This window comes from Peromyscus maniculatus, chromosome 3 (genome assembly GCF_049852395.1).
Source record: "Peromyscus maniculatus bairdii isolate BWxNUB_F1_BW_parent chromosome 3, HU_Pman_BW_mat_3.1, whole genome shotgun sequence".
NCBI classification, from domain to species: Eukaryota; Metazoa; Chordata; class Mammalia; order Rodentia; family Cricetidae; genus Peromyscus; species Peromyscus maniculatus.
The window spans coordinates 138,947,086-138,962,998 of record NC_134854.1 but is presented as its reverse complement, the minus strand read 5'-3'; the positions used below and the strand labels follow the sequence as shown (position 1 = coordinate 138,962,998).

At 47.3% G+C, this 15,913-nt stretch overlaps 1 protein-coding gene across 2 annotated transcripts in view; it reads left to right on the top strand.

Moving 5' to 3' along the window:
- The first annotated feature begins 5,450 nt into the window (after positions 1–5,450).
- The window catches only part of Tmem72 (transmembrane protein 72), a 31,913-nt gene continuing 21,450 nt past the window's right edge, over positions 5,451–15,913 (top strand). Inside the window, exon 1 of one of the 2 annotated variants that reach the window (XM_006978544.4) lies at positions 5,451–5,816. In XM_006978544.4, coding sequence (XP_006978606.1) covers positions 5,747–5,816 — 70 coding nt within the window. In that variant the 5' untranslated portion in view covers positions 5,451–5,746. The remainder of the gene's footprint in view (positions 5,817–15,913) is intronic. The other variant, XM_076567685.1, reaches the window with a different exon arrangement.

The following is a 15,913-nucleotide window of genomic DNA, read 5'->3' as shown; positions in this document are numbered from 1 at the left end:
TTCAGTAACATGGCCTTTCCAGGTGGATCTCTGTGAGTTCGAGGCCAGCCTGGTCTACAGAGCGAGATCCAGGACAGGCACCAAAACGACACAGAGAAACCCTGTCTTGAAAAACCAAAACCAAACAAACCATGGCCCTTCTTCTTTTCCTGGGAACACAAGTCTTATGTAGACCTTGGATTCAGCCTTCACTGTATGAAGAGATGTGGATCACCTCTACCTCAGACAAGGAGGAAAAGATGGGGGACGAAGGCGGTCAGTCTGAAAATGTGCCATGTTCACCTGTCCCAGCACTGGGCATCTAGCCTGCCTACTCTCTGTAAGTCAACTAAATTCATCCTAGAGACCTGAAGGACAAGAAGGCCCCAAGTCCCCTTCGTTTATCCAATCATACACCATGCCTGAGCCTAGGAATGCTGACAGCTGGTGGGAGATGCTAACACTGATGTAGGGAATTCAGATACCGTGAGATGAGTGCTGAAGGCTGGAAGAGAAATAACCCAGATGTGCTCAAGTGATCAGAGCCAAGAGTCTAAGCTGGACTTTGAATAATGAGTGTAACAGAAATAAGAAGAGACTATGAAAAAGAAAAGATGTAACCAAGAGAACTTAACAAGAGCAGGAAACCATGTCTAAGGCTGAGAGCCCTGATGATCAGAGTGGGCAGGGGACCAAGAAATGACCTGGGCAGCTACTAAGGCCTGGAATTCTAGACTAAGAAATTCGGGCTTTATTCTGTAGGAAATGGAGACCCTTTGAAGAAGTTAAGCTAGGAGGGAACTTGCAGAGGTCTACATTCCGCAAGGTAACTTGAGGCAGCAGGTGATGAGAGAGGAGCACCATCAGAGGCTTAGAGGATGATGGGTGCTGCAAACATGAGAAGGTGACCAACGAGATATTAATATGGAACTGACAGAACCAGGAAAGGTGAGGAGCTGCGATCCTGATTCTAGTGTTCCCAGCTTTAGGACTAGGGTGGTACTGAGGCTGGGATCTGAGACAGAACGGGGAGAAGGGAGGACTGTTCATGATGTGTTAATAGTTGCTGTGTAACAGATCAGTCTAAAACCTAGAAATTGGAACAATTTCTGAGAGCCACTTGCCTGGCTGGCCCATGCGCAGTCTCCAGAGAGGTGGCTGTTGGAAGGGTTGGAATCATCTGAGACTTGACAAGGACCAGAGTTTGCACCTGAACTCACTCAAGAGGCTTCAGTTTTCCATTTTGTTACACTGTATCTGGCTTCCTTCTGAGAGGATAGCTCCTCCTTCTGCCTCTAGGACTTGTGAAAATAGCAGTGATGTGCGCTTGCTCAACGTGCCTGCATTCCGGGTAGTCAGTACTGCACACATATGCACCCTTATCCTTACTCTCAGCGACGGGGGGGGGGGGGGGGCATTTCTAACCTGTCAGGGTTGATGAACTACTACTTCTACCCCGTGGGTCACACAGCACAACCAGTATAAGAGAGGGGACCACAGAAGGAAATTTAGAGGCAGCCAACTCCAGAGCAGCAGACAGGGACACAACAAACAAAGAAGACTCCATAATAAACACAGATAAAACCAAATGCAAAACACAAAAGGACAGTGTAAATGCGATGATTTTCCAGAGAGAGTTGATATACTAATAAGTCTAAGAGTGGGAGGAGCCAAATGAAACAGAATTAGGCTACTGAACTTGTGATTCACTGCCATTTTCTTCTACTGACCCAGCTGAGGGTCACAGAAATAAAACCTAAGGAAGGATATAAAATATCAAGGGGTCATCTAAATCAGCCCAGACACCACTCCAGGGACAGCTCTGGGTTTGAGTTATGCCCATGATCTTTCTACCACTTTGAGGAAGCTTCCTCAAGCCCAGTGGCCAAAGAGTAGCACATACTCACATTTCATCTTCCCCTCATCCTCAAGATTCCCCAGGGCCATTCCCAGCATCTGGAAATTCCATGCTTCTGCCAGTGATGGACAATTTATGTCCATCCCATAAGGCCGGAGTGTCTGAAAAGCACCCCTGTACAGTAACACACAGAAGCTCCAGACAAAGTCAAGGGAGAGCCCCAGCTTGACGGCTAGTACACTATTCCTGTGGACCACCTCCAGAGAAGATGCTAGCCTTCCGTGAATCAACCTCCAACTCCTCAAATCTAGAAGCAGAGAGGCTCCCCATGCTAATTTCAAACAAAAATCTTTGTAAATCATCTCCACAGCTCCTGGAAGAATCTCCCCTCACGGGGCAGCATCATGATGAAAGCATCTATAAATCAAAAACCGAGAGAGCAGCAGATTGTCTGAGCCAGAGGCTGGACCAGACTCAGTGTCCCCTCGCTTCTTTCCTTTGTGATGTCGAATACCTTCACCTAACTGGACACAAGGCTGAGTGAGAATGGGGTTGTCTATGCGTGCGGCACTGACTCTGGAATGTAGGTGTGTTGTGAGCACCAGCTCTCGCTACAAACATCAGCCTCCCAGCTCTTTTCATAAGCCCTAGAAACAGGACAGCTTTTCGCCCAATGCTTAGATTACAAGGGGACTTTAAATCTATATCCACCTCTCAACTTCCCCACACCACTTCTTTCTGGCCTGGCATCCAGGGACCATGGATGGGACAGGAGAAGAGTTAGATAAGACCAAAAGCCTAGATCTCATATTTGGAATATTCCAAGGGCCCTGAAAAAAATGCCTCCTGGAAGTCCTCCTCACAGCATTCACCTGGGTTCAGGAAGTAGTCATTAGGAACCACAGATTTTTCACTCTGATCTGGAGACCGTGAATCATCCATCCATCCCTACCCTAGCATTCATATGGGCTTCAGGCCACTCATCACCTCTCAGTGCCTATTCTACTCCTGGGTGATGTGGTGCTGGAACACTTCTCTCTGCTTGGAGCTTAGAGCTCTCTGGTTCAACTTCCACCCACTGCATTCCACAGGACAAAATCAAAATTGACATTGGGCTTTCTTTTTATAACCCCATCCACACTGTCCTGAGCAATGGGGTCCCTGCCTGGCACGCTCCATATGACTTCCTGCTGGAAGAAGACTTTCTGTCATCTGGAGGGCTTTTCCAGGCTCCACACAGGGTCCTGAATCCCTTTTCACTTCATTCCTCTGCCTTTCTCCTGTCCTTCCCTCCTCTGCCTCTCACTAGCCTACTGAAAGTGAAACTCCTGGGCCATCCGCTAAGTGCTCAGGAAACGCTGCTCTATTTTTCCACTGGCCACATTAGTGATGCAGGGTCAGACTCGTGTGTCTAGGGCCTCACTTCCTTCTCATCCAAGCCCTATTTTAGGGTCTAGCCACTGCTTCCCAGCAGTCTTTTCTCTAAACTGCAAGAGCTCTGGGGAACTTTGCCAAGATAGACTTCTCTCTGCCCCATGGGGCTCCACAAATGGGATTAATGGTCGTATGCCTACTTTGTGGTTTCTTCTCAAGGGGCTCACACTGGGGCTCCCCTTCCATTTTGCTTCTGAAATGGACTCTGCTGCTTTCCTCACACCATCAGCTCGGTGCCATTTTCCAGACCACTGGAGAGGGCATCGTAGTGAAACGGGGCACCTCTGGGTTTTGAGGAATACCCTAACTTTATAAACTTTAGTTCTCTGCTGTGAACTTAGAGCACAGAGAAAACCCTGCTTAGGAATAAGCTCTGAGTTGAGCCAGTTCAGAAACCACCCATTCTGTCAGGCAAAGTGCATTCCGTGGTAACCGGAAGCCTACTGCGACTACTGGAAACCTGCTGTAACCACATGACGAAGCAGATCTGGAAAGTTTAGCTGCTCCCTAAGCCACCCCACTGTTGCTGGGTGTCTCATGGGGCAGACCCCACCCTTGTCACGCCGTATCCTGACTGGGAGATCCATAAGCCCCTGAGTCCCGTGTTAGATGTAAGTGGAGCTTCCCGAAGCACGTGCTTCTTCTGGGCTGTTGGCCCAGAACTGGGTCACCTCCTCATTCCTAGAGTATTGACTGGGAAGGGGAGGCCATGGCCATGGTCAGTGGACTAAACCGTCCTCACCAACCAAGGCCTGGAAGAAGCCCACGTGCCCATGTCTTCTGAGCACAGGGGCATGAGACACAAAGCAAAAGAAGCCACTGTGGCCGGGGAAAGGCAAGTGACAGCCGCGGTGTGACCAGGGCTTTCCAGTCTCCTCAGAGAAAAAGAGTTCTCGAAGAAGGCTGTGAGCCACAGAGCTACTGTGGCCTAGGCCCCAGCTCCTTCCTCAGATCAACTCAGTGTGTGCCACAGCGACACCCTAACCTGTATCTGGCATAGGGGTGCTGGCTGCCAAGACATGTCACACTTCAAAAAGGTTGGAATAGATAAATACTCAGCTGATAGACAAATGATCTGATAATAAACAGTCTGTTCAGTGAAGAAGTAAATATACCAAGTCATACTCGGTGAGTGCTCCCCACCCACCCTGTGTGTGTGTGTGTGTGTGTGTGTGTGTGTGTGTGTGTGTGTGTGACTAGAGATGGAACCCAGGGTCCCACACATGATAAGCACTGAATGATACATTTCTACACCTCCTTTTAAGCATCATATGAGCACAGAGGTTCTTACAAGAGAGAGTGGGTTATGGAATACAAGGTAATGATCAAACTATAATGATTTTAATATGTAAAAGATGTCCATTCATTAAGCAGCAAAGAAAGATGCAGAATGACACCAGGGTTTCTGCTATTGTTAGGGCTGGTCCGTTCTCCCATTTGTTTTTGTCTTTCATTCCACATGAGCAGACAAGGAACAGGCTTCAGGAAACAACAACCCGAAGACTAAAACACAGTACCGTTCAATCCACTAGATCAATTGTAAAGTAAGTCAGCCAAGGCCACCGAGGACCAATCTTAGAGGCCAAGCACATCAGCAGGGCGCTTCGGGAATCTTCTGTTTTGAGAATCCCAGTACAGTTTGATTTCTTCTTTACTTTTTGCCACAGTTACCAAGGCCAGACACCTTTGGGTTTTCCCAAGGTCACCCAGTTAATTATTCACACAGCATACACAGTGATTTCCCATGTCTCATATCCTGGATGCCTGTAAGAAATAGAAGAGGGTCTCTGTGTGCTGTGGTCTGAGCTAAGAAGGTCTTGTCAGTGTTCAAATCTACCAGATTAGGAAACATTTTCAGTCCACCTCTACACAGAGGGAAAAAGCCTAGAACTCTTTTCAAAACTTCTTCCCACTGGTGATTTAAAAACATAGCCATTCTATCTCTGTCTCTATCTCTATTATTTCTCTCTCCCACCCCGGATCTGCAGATGCCCAGTCTCCTCTAGGACCCCAGCAGGTGTGAGGTGTGGGTGTGACTTTCTTGGCACGGTCTGATAAGGAAGGGCTTGGGCCCTAGCTCTCCTGTTCCCTCCTCCCAGCCAGAAACAGTTAATTGCCAGCTCCGGGCTGCCTCCAGCCCAACCCTAATCGGCCTGATCTCGGGAGTCTGCGCTGGGGCTGAAGCGGCTCCAGGCCAGGGCTGTGTGGAGCAAGGAGAGCATTCTTCCAAGATAATGATTAAGCTGAGCAGCACTTGGCAAGGGCACAGGTTGCTAAGCTAGGAAGGTGAGCCCTATTCACACCTCAGCCAGGCTGTGGCGGCCAGAACTAGATCCAGAAGGCAGAGCCCAGAGACCCAGGGGGCCCCAGCCACTCTCGGCAGCCTCCTGCTTGTGAGAAGCATCCGGAGCATCTCAGATCCAGAGGAATCTTTGCAGTCTGCCCTTCTGGGACTCTGCTCACACCTCTGGCACCATGAAGCTCCAGGTGTTCTGGACTGGGCTGGAATATACCTGCCGGCTCTTGGGCATCACCACTGCTGCAGGTAAGATCTGACCTAATCTACCACCTCCTTGTTCAGAGGCCCAACAGGGAAAGGTACTAGAGAAATGGTTTTCTGGTCAGGAGATGGTGGGCACATCTGGCAACCTCTGCCCTTCTGTTTCTCTTTGAAGACCCTCAGAAACCTTGTACTGTGGGAAAGTGGCAGGTGCGGAGTAAGCCTTAAGCAGGTGAAGAAGAGTGAGCCGTGGGTCTGGTGCTGAGATGCAGTGGCAGCCTACTCTCGTGAGGCTGTGGGAACCTTCAGTACCCTACAATGAGCTAAGGGCTCTGCCCCCTGCTCTCAGAGGGTTATGAGGACAGCAGGTTGAGATGGGGACTGGAGGTGAAGGTATCAAGGGCTAGAAAACTGTGAGAATTGTGCCATTGTGTAGTTATGAAAATGTCACCTAAGCTCACCTTGCTATGTTCAACAATAGGCCTATCCAGTCAGAGAGAATCCCATTGACAGGGCAGCTCTGTCCTAGGAGATGCACTGAGTATGAAGATTGCAGGCTTCCGAGGACCCTCCCACACCCTGCTGACATATGCATGGTTGAAAACCAGCCCCTTTGCTATGAACCATCCACAAGAGCGTTGACATGGGGCTCAGGGGCCTGGAAATCACCTGAGCTGCTCAGCTAACTGGGATTTCAGATGGTTAGCAAAGAATTGACTTCTGACCCTAACCCCGACCTTAGCCCCATCAATCCAAAAAGGGGAGAATCTATGCTGAGGAACTGAAGAGCAGTGTTCTGAGCCCTTGGCCCTGGACTCCAGGGTCCTTGGGGGGAAAGAAGAGATTCACATTAAATCCTTCTTTGCATCTGGACAAAACCTTTCTCAAGATTCTCTCCCAATTGGAAGGCTCCTCCAATTCAAACCAAAGCCATGTGAGCCAAGCCTCAGGCCTCTCATGAATGTATACCCTTGGTGCAGCCCTGTAGAGCTTTGAAGCTGTGCTTCCTGATCAGTGTGGTGATGGATCTGCTGAACAAGAGTTCTAACAGATGCGGTGCTTAGTGAAAGAACATGTGGACAGAGGTTCTTGGTAGATGCCCTTGTGATATACTCCAGTGTCAGTGGGGATCCAGATCATTCTTAGAGTACTAGGTTGGGTTCATGGTCAATCAGCTGTTGGGCTCGTCTGGTACCAGGGCTATGAGTCAGAGCAGGCAAGGTCAAATTCCAGCCCTCCTGGAGCAAATGAACTCAGATGGGAGCCATGACCTTGCTAAGGTCACACAAGAAGTTGGAGCATCAATAGGCTGAAACATTGGTTCCTGGATTTTTCCAACAGCACTGGACAAAGCCCTCCCTGACTCCCTAGGCAAAAGAGTTGATCTGCTCAGGCCTGTGTGGATAGGTCTGCTGGAAGAGTCAGCTCTAGCTTCCTTCAGAACCACAACTCCTCTTACATATAGGCAATGATCACAAAGGCCCCAAGGTAATCCTAAACGCATCTCCATGGTGAGAATGTGAGTTGCTATCCACCCCTGCCACTCCAAGTCCATCGTGCTCCCTCTGCACCTTGAGTTTTAAATACATACGTTGTACCCATCAGGCTACCAGGAATCTCACGTCTAGAATGCAGTCATACTTCACACAGAGCTACTACCTCCATCCTGCCAGGATGCTGCTTAAGATGCACATATCTGTCCTCCTGATGGAATAGTGAGTTTATCTCCACTAAGGGGGGGGGCCTTTCACTCCACACCCCTCAGCACACGTGCACACCAAGGCATCTCGCACATCTTAACCACAACCTTTACCTCTGCAAAGAGGCTGCTGCTAATGCTGAAGATGGACCTCCTGCTTGGCTTTCCTACAAGACCCAGACTAAAAATAGGTGGTGGTTTAGGGCCAAGCTTTCAAAGAACAGCCCTTGGGCTCTCCAGAGTGCTGGAGCAAGTGAAAATCTAGAGAGGGCTCTGGTGCTCTCTGGCAGATCTTAGGTTTCTCCTAACATCACTGGCTTCGGGCCTCTGTCCAGTACATAAGATTTGCAAATTCTTCATTCCCTTAAGCCTCTTTTGTTGAAATCCTCCTGTTGAAAAGTCCAGGCCCCATTGTAGGAATATTGCTGCTAAAGGGGAAATGAGAATTGAAATAGAGATTGGCATTTTGCAGAAATCCAGGCGAGTCGGGCATACGAGGTGCCCTCTGTAGATAGACAACATGGGTTGTCCAGATGCTAGGCAGAGATATGAACAAAGCCTCCCAGTGTGTCACCTCCAGGGACTGTGCACATCTTGGGAGGTGGCAGCCTCTGCCCCAGAAGCCCCCTTTGTGGACCTGGAGATAGGCTCGGGGCTCTCAGGCTCCGGGTGCTCTCAGAAGACAGCAGCCCTGTAGCTGTGGTTGAGGCACGCCCTGCAGAGAGGACGGCTCTGTACACTGCTGCCTCCACCTGATGGGCCATCATGGGGTTTGCTGCTGACACAGAGCTCAAGCCCTCTACTCTAAGTGGTTTCCAGGACAGACACTACAGCCAACCCAGAGCAAACAAGCCACGGAGACAGACAGTACCTAACCAGAGCATTTTCAAAATGAGAAAACCCCACCCCTTGGAACTGTCACGTGCTTTCTTAATCATTACACACACACACACACACACACACACACACACACACACACACACACACACACACACCCTACTCTAACATGATTTTATAGAGTGCTTCCCTGGCCTTCTAGGTTATAGGCGCACGAAGGCTGTGTGTGCAGTGTGTGAATGTGTGAGTGTGACCTCTAAGTACTCCTGTTGCCAAGATGTGCTGTAAGACCCTGCCCTCAAAGCAGACACACTAAGAAACTGTGCACAGACCAAGAGGCCCTGCCCACCCTGTGCAGATGTGGGAACATCTGTGTATCCATCTCTGAAAGCAAACTCTCTGCATTCGCCTGAAACGTGGCAAACATATCCTGTATGAGAACTAGAGACTCAGTGGAGGCGATACCTTATAAACAGTTCTGTTTGAGTTGGTTGGGTTTTTGTTTTGAGGCAGGCCCTATATTTAGCTTAGGCTAGCCTCAAATTTGCCACCTTCCTATCTTAGTCTCTGGGATGTAGACCATCTCACCCATGGTGTGATTGCTTTTAATACAAGCTGGGCATCAGAAGGGACCTGGTAAATAGATACTAAGTGGGCAGGACTCAGCAGGGCAGGGCACTCTTCTACCTCATGAGAAATGGCTGTCTAATAAGATTAGTTCCCAGCATTTGAACAGAAAGGCAGACCTATTTGCCTTTGAACTTGTGTACTTATTCTCAGGGAAATCTCCAATGACTCTTCATGTCTTCTCAGCCCTGAACAGGCCCAAAAAGGAGAAGTGCTCCCCAGGCAATGCACAGATGCCTTGCCCAGTCCCTAGGACATGGAGTTCAGAGAAGGAAGGGAATCCTGTCTTTGGGCCTGTGTCTGGGAAGGAAGTCCTTTTCTTGGCTGTCAACACACACAAACGGGCATGGACTTTCCCAAGAGTGCTCTGTCCCCCGGGAGGAGGGGGGATGTCATTCTCCATACTTGCTAGGGCCTCCCAACCTACCTCAGAACCAAAGGTTTAGGTTAAAAGTTTATCCACTCACCGTCACCTCCATCCCCACCCACTCCCACCCAGACCCTCAGACCACCCTCACCCGGCCTTCCACTCGCCACTTCCGACCCCCAAGTGCAGTGTGCCCCCGTTCGCATCTCTGTTTGAACCCCCCAGTCTCTGGGCAATGGTAGTTGGAGTCTTCACTATGGACCAAGCTCTGTGCTACTTGTCTTCAGTGCAAAACCCCATCCCATCCTTTGCAGTATCCATTAAGGCCTCACTGTGCTCGTCACCGTAACCATCGTACATCGGGGGAAAGGAAGGCTTGGTGAATTGAAACAGGGAGGCAGAGTACGGCTGATGGGAGCCCACTTTTAACCAGTGTCCTCTGCCTAAATCAGGGTTAGTGTGATTCGGGAAATGGAATAGGAAAAGTCGGGCGCCGCCGCTCAGAACAGGCACCAGAGACTGAGTGGGGAGTCTGAGGAACTTATGCACACTGGCAGACTCGGGAGTAAACTCCAAAAAGTCCAGTTGTCCAGCTGCAGCTACCTGGGATATAGCTAAGCCGTGCAGCATTAGTCCTGACTTTTCTCTTCATTGGCAGATTTCAGTTTTACAAGCAGCTGCAGTTCAAGATAAGGCACTGTGGTTTTATTTCCCAACCAGTTTTAGTCTTCTATCTCTGTATTTTAATGACTCTAAGAAGATGTAGGAAAAACAAAAAGAAAAAGAACAGTAGAGAGGCCCAGTCAGAGCCCCTCCACTGTCTACTCTGGGTCAGTCCTGACTGCACAGGCGCAGGCTGGGAGTGGAGCTGTGTCATGGGCGTGACTAGATTGCAGCAAACAATACAGTCAAGTACACCACGTCCTTCCTGAGGCTGAAGACACCGGCATTTAAGCTATCTGCTGGCTCTCCACTCTGAATAGTCTGCATGCATGACTCATCTGGTCACCCCAAAGATCTCCAGCTGAGTCCATTCTTGGGCCCTGTGTGCATATCTTTCCAGAAAGGCAAATGGCTGTAGAACCTCCACTTAGATGTCCAGAGGTATATGTTAGCAAACTTTAGTGTTGCTGTCTTGCCAACACCCGTGAATGCCTGAAGAGTGTAGTGCTGAATTATTGGGTAAACTGAGGCTTACTATTCAGCTGGCATGTCAGAGGTCCAATCTACCCAGGCACACAGCAGCAATACAGGCCTTCTAAGGACTGGACACAGCAGAACAACCAAAGGACTGAGGAGATAGCCAAGCAAAGCTGTTGCGGGCAACTTACTTGTCAAACTAATATCCTGTTTCTCCCAAATCAAGTGTTTGGAGTCAGTCTGGGCATCACTTAGGGCTTGTTTTATTTGTTTGTTTTGTTATAACCTATTAACCTGCTTATCTATTTAGTAGACATAGCCACATTCTAAATAGCAGCATTCCTTACCACGTACCCTTCAAATATACAAATAACTTACTAATATATATCAAGACAAAAGCAGCATTTAAGTCCCAGGTGTTCTCATTTCTTAATGGTCCAACAAGGTTTATGCTGAAAGTTTATCCACTCAGTCTCAGTCAAAGCATTCCAAAAAAAGTAAATGTTTCCTAAGTAACTGTATAGGGCCTTGCATGCTAATTTCTTTTTTTTTTAATTTTTTTAAAAAATTGTCTGTTTACTCTTATTGTATGAATGTTTAGCTTTGCATATATAAATATATATATATATATCTGTTCACCACATGTGTGTCTGGTCCCTGTGGAGGTCAGAAAAGGGTATCAGATACTCAGAACAGAAATGGAGGCTGTAAGGAACTGTGTGCATGCTGGGAACCCAAATCCTGGTCCCCTGCTAAAGCTACCAGTGCTCCTAGCTGCCAGCCTCCCCACCTCCACTGCATGCTAATTGCAGCCATCTTTAAATGCAGATCTGCATGACCACCTCTGCCATTAAAGAAATCATGTACTCCAACATGTCTGCAGGGGATTTTTGTCCCAGTGAGGTTAAAACGTGTTTCTGGTTTTTCCAAATGAACCCCCTTTTTCTTTTCTGGTCTGATAGTCTTGATGAATATTCTCCCTGCCCCTTTCCCTCTCTCCCGCCTCTCAACAGGACTTTCTTCACACCTGTGTCTTCCTTTTTTTATTTAGAATTGGAATATGGAAAACTACTTATGATTCATTTCCTCTGCAAAAGTTTGTTGTTTCCATCTTATGCAATATGTCCCCATACATGAAGGAGCCAAGACCTCCACCCCAGGGCACTGAGTGTGATCTGACCAGGGAAGTAGTTAGTAAATGCATCCCACCACCTCACACTTCTGTGACCTGTATTTCCTCTTCCCACATAAACTCTTTAAGCTCCAGTCTCCTGTCTGCAGAGCAGGGACAGCCATTGGCTCTACCTGGAGACTTTGGTGAAGCAATGACTCAGAAGGAAACCCACTGCCATCGATTTGAGCTCAGAGCAGGCCAACTCCAGAAGCCTGTTCAGGAAACAAGGTCTGTGAACAGGGAGCCCCTCTTGAAGGATGAGAAGGAATCAAATGAAAGAAGCAAGGCAACAAGTGACCCAGGAGTCTTGGACAGAGGACGAGGGTGAGCTCTAAAAGGCCTGATCCAGTTGTACATGTCCCATCACATCTTGAGCTGGGGTGGTGGCAGGTTTTGAGACAGGATCTCACTCTGTAGTCCAGGGTGCTCTGGAACTCACTATGTAGCTTGAGCTGGACTTGAATTTCTGGCAATCACACTTGTGTGCTGGGAGGTGTGACCACCCCCTCCCCCTCCCCCCAGGTGCAGTGTGCAAACCAGAAAGAGGAGGGTGGCTCTGATCTGTTTGTCATGGGCTTATGGTTCTTTTTATCCCCTTTATATTCATTGCACGAAATGATGGTTTCATCATAACATTTATACATACATACATCATATATATACACACATATATATATCATATACTTTGTCCATATCCACCTGCCTATTAGCCTCTCTTGTCTTCCCCTCTCTATCCTCACTGAACCCCTACATTTTCCCATATATTCCTCCTTCTATTTTTATACTGTGCATGTAGGTATGCTAGTGTATGCGTGCACATGCTTGCTCATAATCGTGTGTGTGTGTGTGTGTGTGTGTGTGTGTGTGTCTGTGTCTGTGTCTGTGTGTCTGTGTCTGTGTGCTTGTGTGTGTGTGATCCCCCGTATGAAAATATATTTCTCTTTTTAAGCCTGGATTATTTAACTTAACATTATAGTCTCCAACAAATGACATAAGTAATTCTTCTTTGAGACCAAAAAAAATCCATGTGCAATTGTACCAAATTTTCTTTATGTGTTCATCTATGGATGGACACCTAGAGTGATTTCCCTTGACTTCTGTGAGTGGTTCAGTAATGAGCATGTGTGGACAGGCACCTCTGTGATATGTTAACTTAGTTTCTTTGAATGTCTTTGAGTGTAGATCCAGCAGTGGTGTAACTGAATGGACACATGGTGTCTATTTGGAGTTTTTGGAGGAACCTGCACACTAATCTCAACAGTGGCTCTGCTGGCTTACATCTCTGTGGTAGTTTGAAGAGGAATGACCCCCATGGACTCGTGTGTGTAAATGCTTGGCCTGTTGGAAGTGGCACTATTAGGAGGTATGGCCTTGTTGGAGGAAGTGTGTCACTGTGGGGCCAGGCTTTAAGGTCTCATATGCTCAAACTATGCCATTGTAGTAGACAGGTCACTTCCTGTTGCCTACACATCAGGATGTAGAACTCTGAGCTCCTTCTCCAGCACCATGTCTGCCTGCATGCTGCCATGCTTCTCTCCATAACAATAATGGACAAAACTTCTGAAACCACCATGAAATGTTTTCCTTTGTAAGAGTTGCCATGGTCATGGTGTCTCCTCGCAGCAATAGAAACCCTAACTAAGACAATCCCCATTGGCAGCACGTAAGCATTCCTCTTTCCCCACATCCTCATCAACATGTGTTTGCTTCCTTGATGATGGACATTCTCTCTGGGATGAGATAGAATCTTCATGTGGTTTGGATTTGCATTTCCTGAGCTGGCTGTTCCTTCAGCTGTCTGAACAAAGCAGGTTTGCAGCTGCACACCAGCCCCCAAGGTGGAGGAGAGAGCATAGAAAGCCTTGTGATAGATAAGGTGAAGGTCAGATGAAGATGTCAACGCTGTAGATTCACGATCATTATTTTCCAGCACTAAGAAAACTGTCATTCGGAAGAGCAAGTAGATACATTGTCTTTTAACACAGAATAAATAAGAAGTATATACACTGTAGGTATTCCTAGCCAAGGCCGAAAAGAAAGTATTTTCTGAGTCCTCACATGGAAGATGGTGTTCTAATAGGAGACAATTTCCTCTGTAGTACACAGGATCTCACACAGAGGTCTCATCTCCAAAAACTGATATATCAGCCCAGATACCTTCACAGGAGAACTCTGCCAACATTTAATGAAGACATAATATGCATAATATGCATTCCAGGTGAACTCCTACAGAAATTTGAAAGGAGGGAGTGACTTCCAACCCATTTTATAGGCTTGGCATTTACAATGTGACAACTAATCTCAGTTGTCAACTTGACACACCTGGGAAGAGGGAACTTCAATTGAGGAAGTGCCTCCATCAGACTGGCCTATGGACATGTCTGTGGGGGCATTTTTGTTTGTTTGATTGTTTGGTTTGGTTTGGTTTGGTTTTGGTTTTTTGAGACAGGGTTTCTCTGTGTAGCCATGGTTGTCCTGGAACTCTGTAGAACAGGCTGGCCTGGAACTCACAGAGATCCACCTGACTCTGCCTCCCAAGTGCTGGGATTAAAAACATGCACCACCACCACCTGGCTTTGGGAGGCATTTTCTTGATTGTTGGTTGACATAGGAGAACACAGCCCCTGGGCGGATGGGTCTGGACTGTATGAAAAATATAGCTGAACATGAGCCTAAAAGCAAGCCAGTAAACAGCCTTCCTCTGGGGCCCCTGCTTTACTCTCTGCCTCACCTTCTCTCAGTGATGCTATGCAAGCTGTAAGATAGAATAAGCCCCTTTCTCCGCTCAAGTTTCTTTTGGGTCTTGCTTTTGAAACATCACCAGAAATCAAACCAGAACAACACGGACACCAAAATTAAAGATGTTACGAGAAAACTAGAGACCAATTTCCTGCATCAGCACAGAAGCAACCATCTGAACAACTATAGCAAACAAAATAAAAATACATGAGAGGGATAATATGCTACAACCAAGAGAAACTTGCTGTAGAAATACAGATTGTTTTAACCTTTAAATCACTGATTTATAGTTGGCCATCTGTTATTTGTGCTGCCCCTATTAATTCTTATGAGTTCTTTTTCATGGTTATTATATCTTAGAGAAGTTCCTAAGTGTTGTGGTTATATTCCCACCCCTAACTCTTCTCAGAGCTACTGCCCTATCCCTTCCCATACAACTGTGTGTGCCCCCCACCAATTTGCACTCCCTAAATTGTTCACATGTGTATGGCCTTCCTTCCATTGGAGCATTGTTGACTTACCGGGGTCTATACTTTAGAGAAAAGTGACCCTTCCCAGAAACTAAGAAGTGTCAAGAACTCCTGGTCTAGGGGAAGAACTACATGCCCAAGTCCCCTCTGCATGCTGGGACTTGGGCTGCCTTGGGCTTGTGCATGGTGTCACAGCTGCCATGAATTCGTATGTGCAGCTGTCCTGCTGTGTTCAGAAGAACTGGTCTCTTACCGTCATCCAGCAGATCTGGCTCCTGCACTTTTTGACAGTTCTACATTGATCCTCGAGCCTTTAGAGGAGGGGTTGTGGCATATGGGTACATTTAGGGCTCGACGTTCTGCAGTCTATTATTCTCTGCACTTTGAAAGTTGTGGGTCCCTGTGCTGATCATCATCTACTGCAAGCAGGAGCTTCCCTGATGAGGACTGAATGGTTCTTTAATCTGTATTTATAGTGATAGGTCATTGGAATTGGTTTAATGTTGTGTCTGTTTATCAAGATAATACTTTTAGGTTATTTCCTAGGGTTGATGATCTCTAGACAGAGGTTCTTGGCCTGATGATGGTGCCAGGTATGGGTTTCACCTTTTGGAACAGACCTTCAATCAAATGGTTGGTTACTCCCATAATATTTGTGCTACTGTTGCACCAGTAAGGAGGCCTTGCTAGGCCTATTGTTGTTTTGGACCACAGAGATCACACCTGGGTAAGACTGGTGATTACTTTTCTCCTTTGGAAGCATGCATAGTATCTTCCAGGTGAGCACCACCTTGATTTCTCCATGTTCTATGTATGACTCAAGCATGTGGTCTCTTTAGCAATAGGGTCTTGCCATCAAGTTTTCGATTCTGAGAGGTAAACAAGAACACGGGCAACAGAATGTAATGTTTGTGAACTTTTGGAATCTCACTGACCAACAACTGCAAAAGAAGTAAAAGTCCATTCATGGCACTGGGCTCCCATATCTAGTGGGAACATTGTTTATCCACTATAGGATAACTCCATTTGGCCTCGTTTTATGTATGTGGAAAGATATATTTTAGGAAGCGTCTATAGTAGGTTTAATTT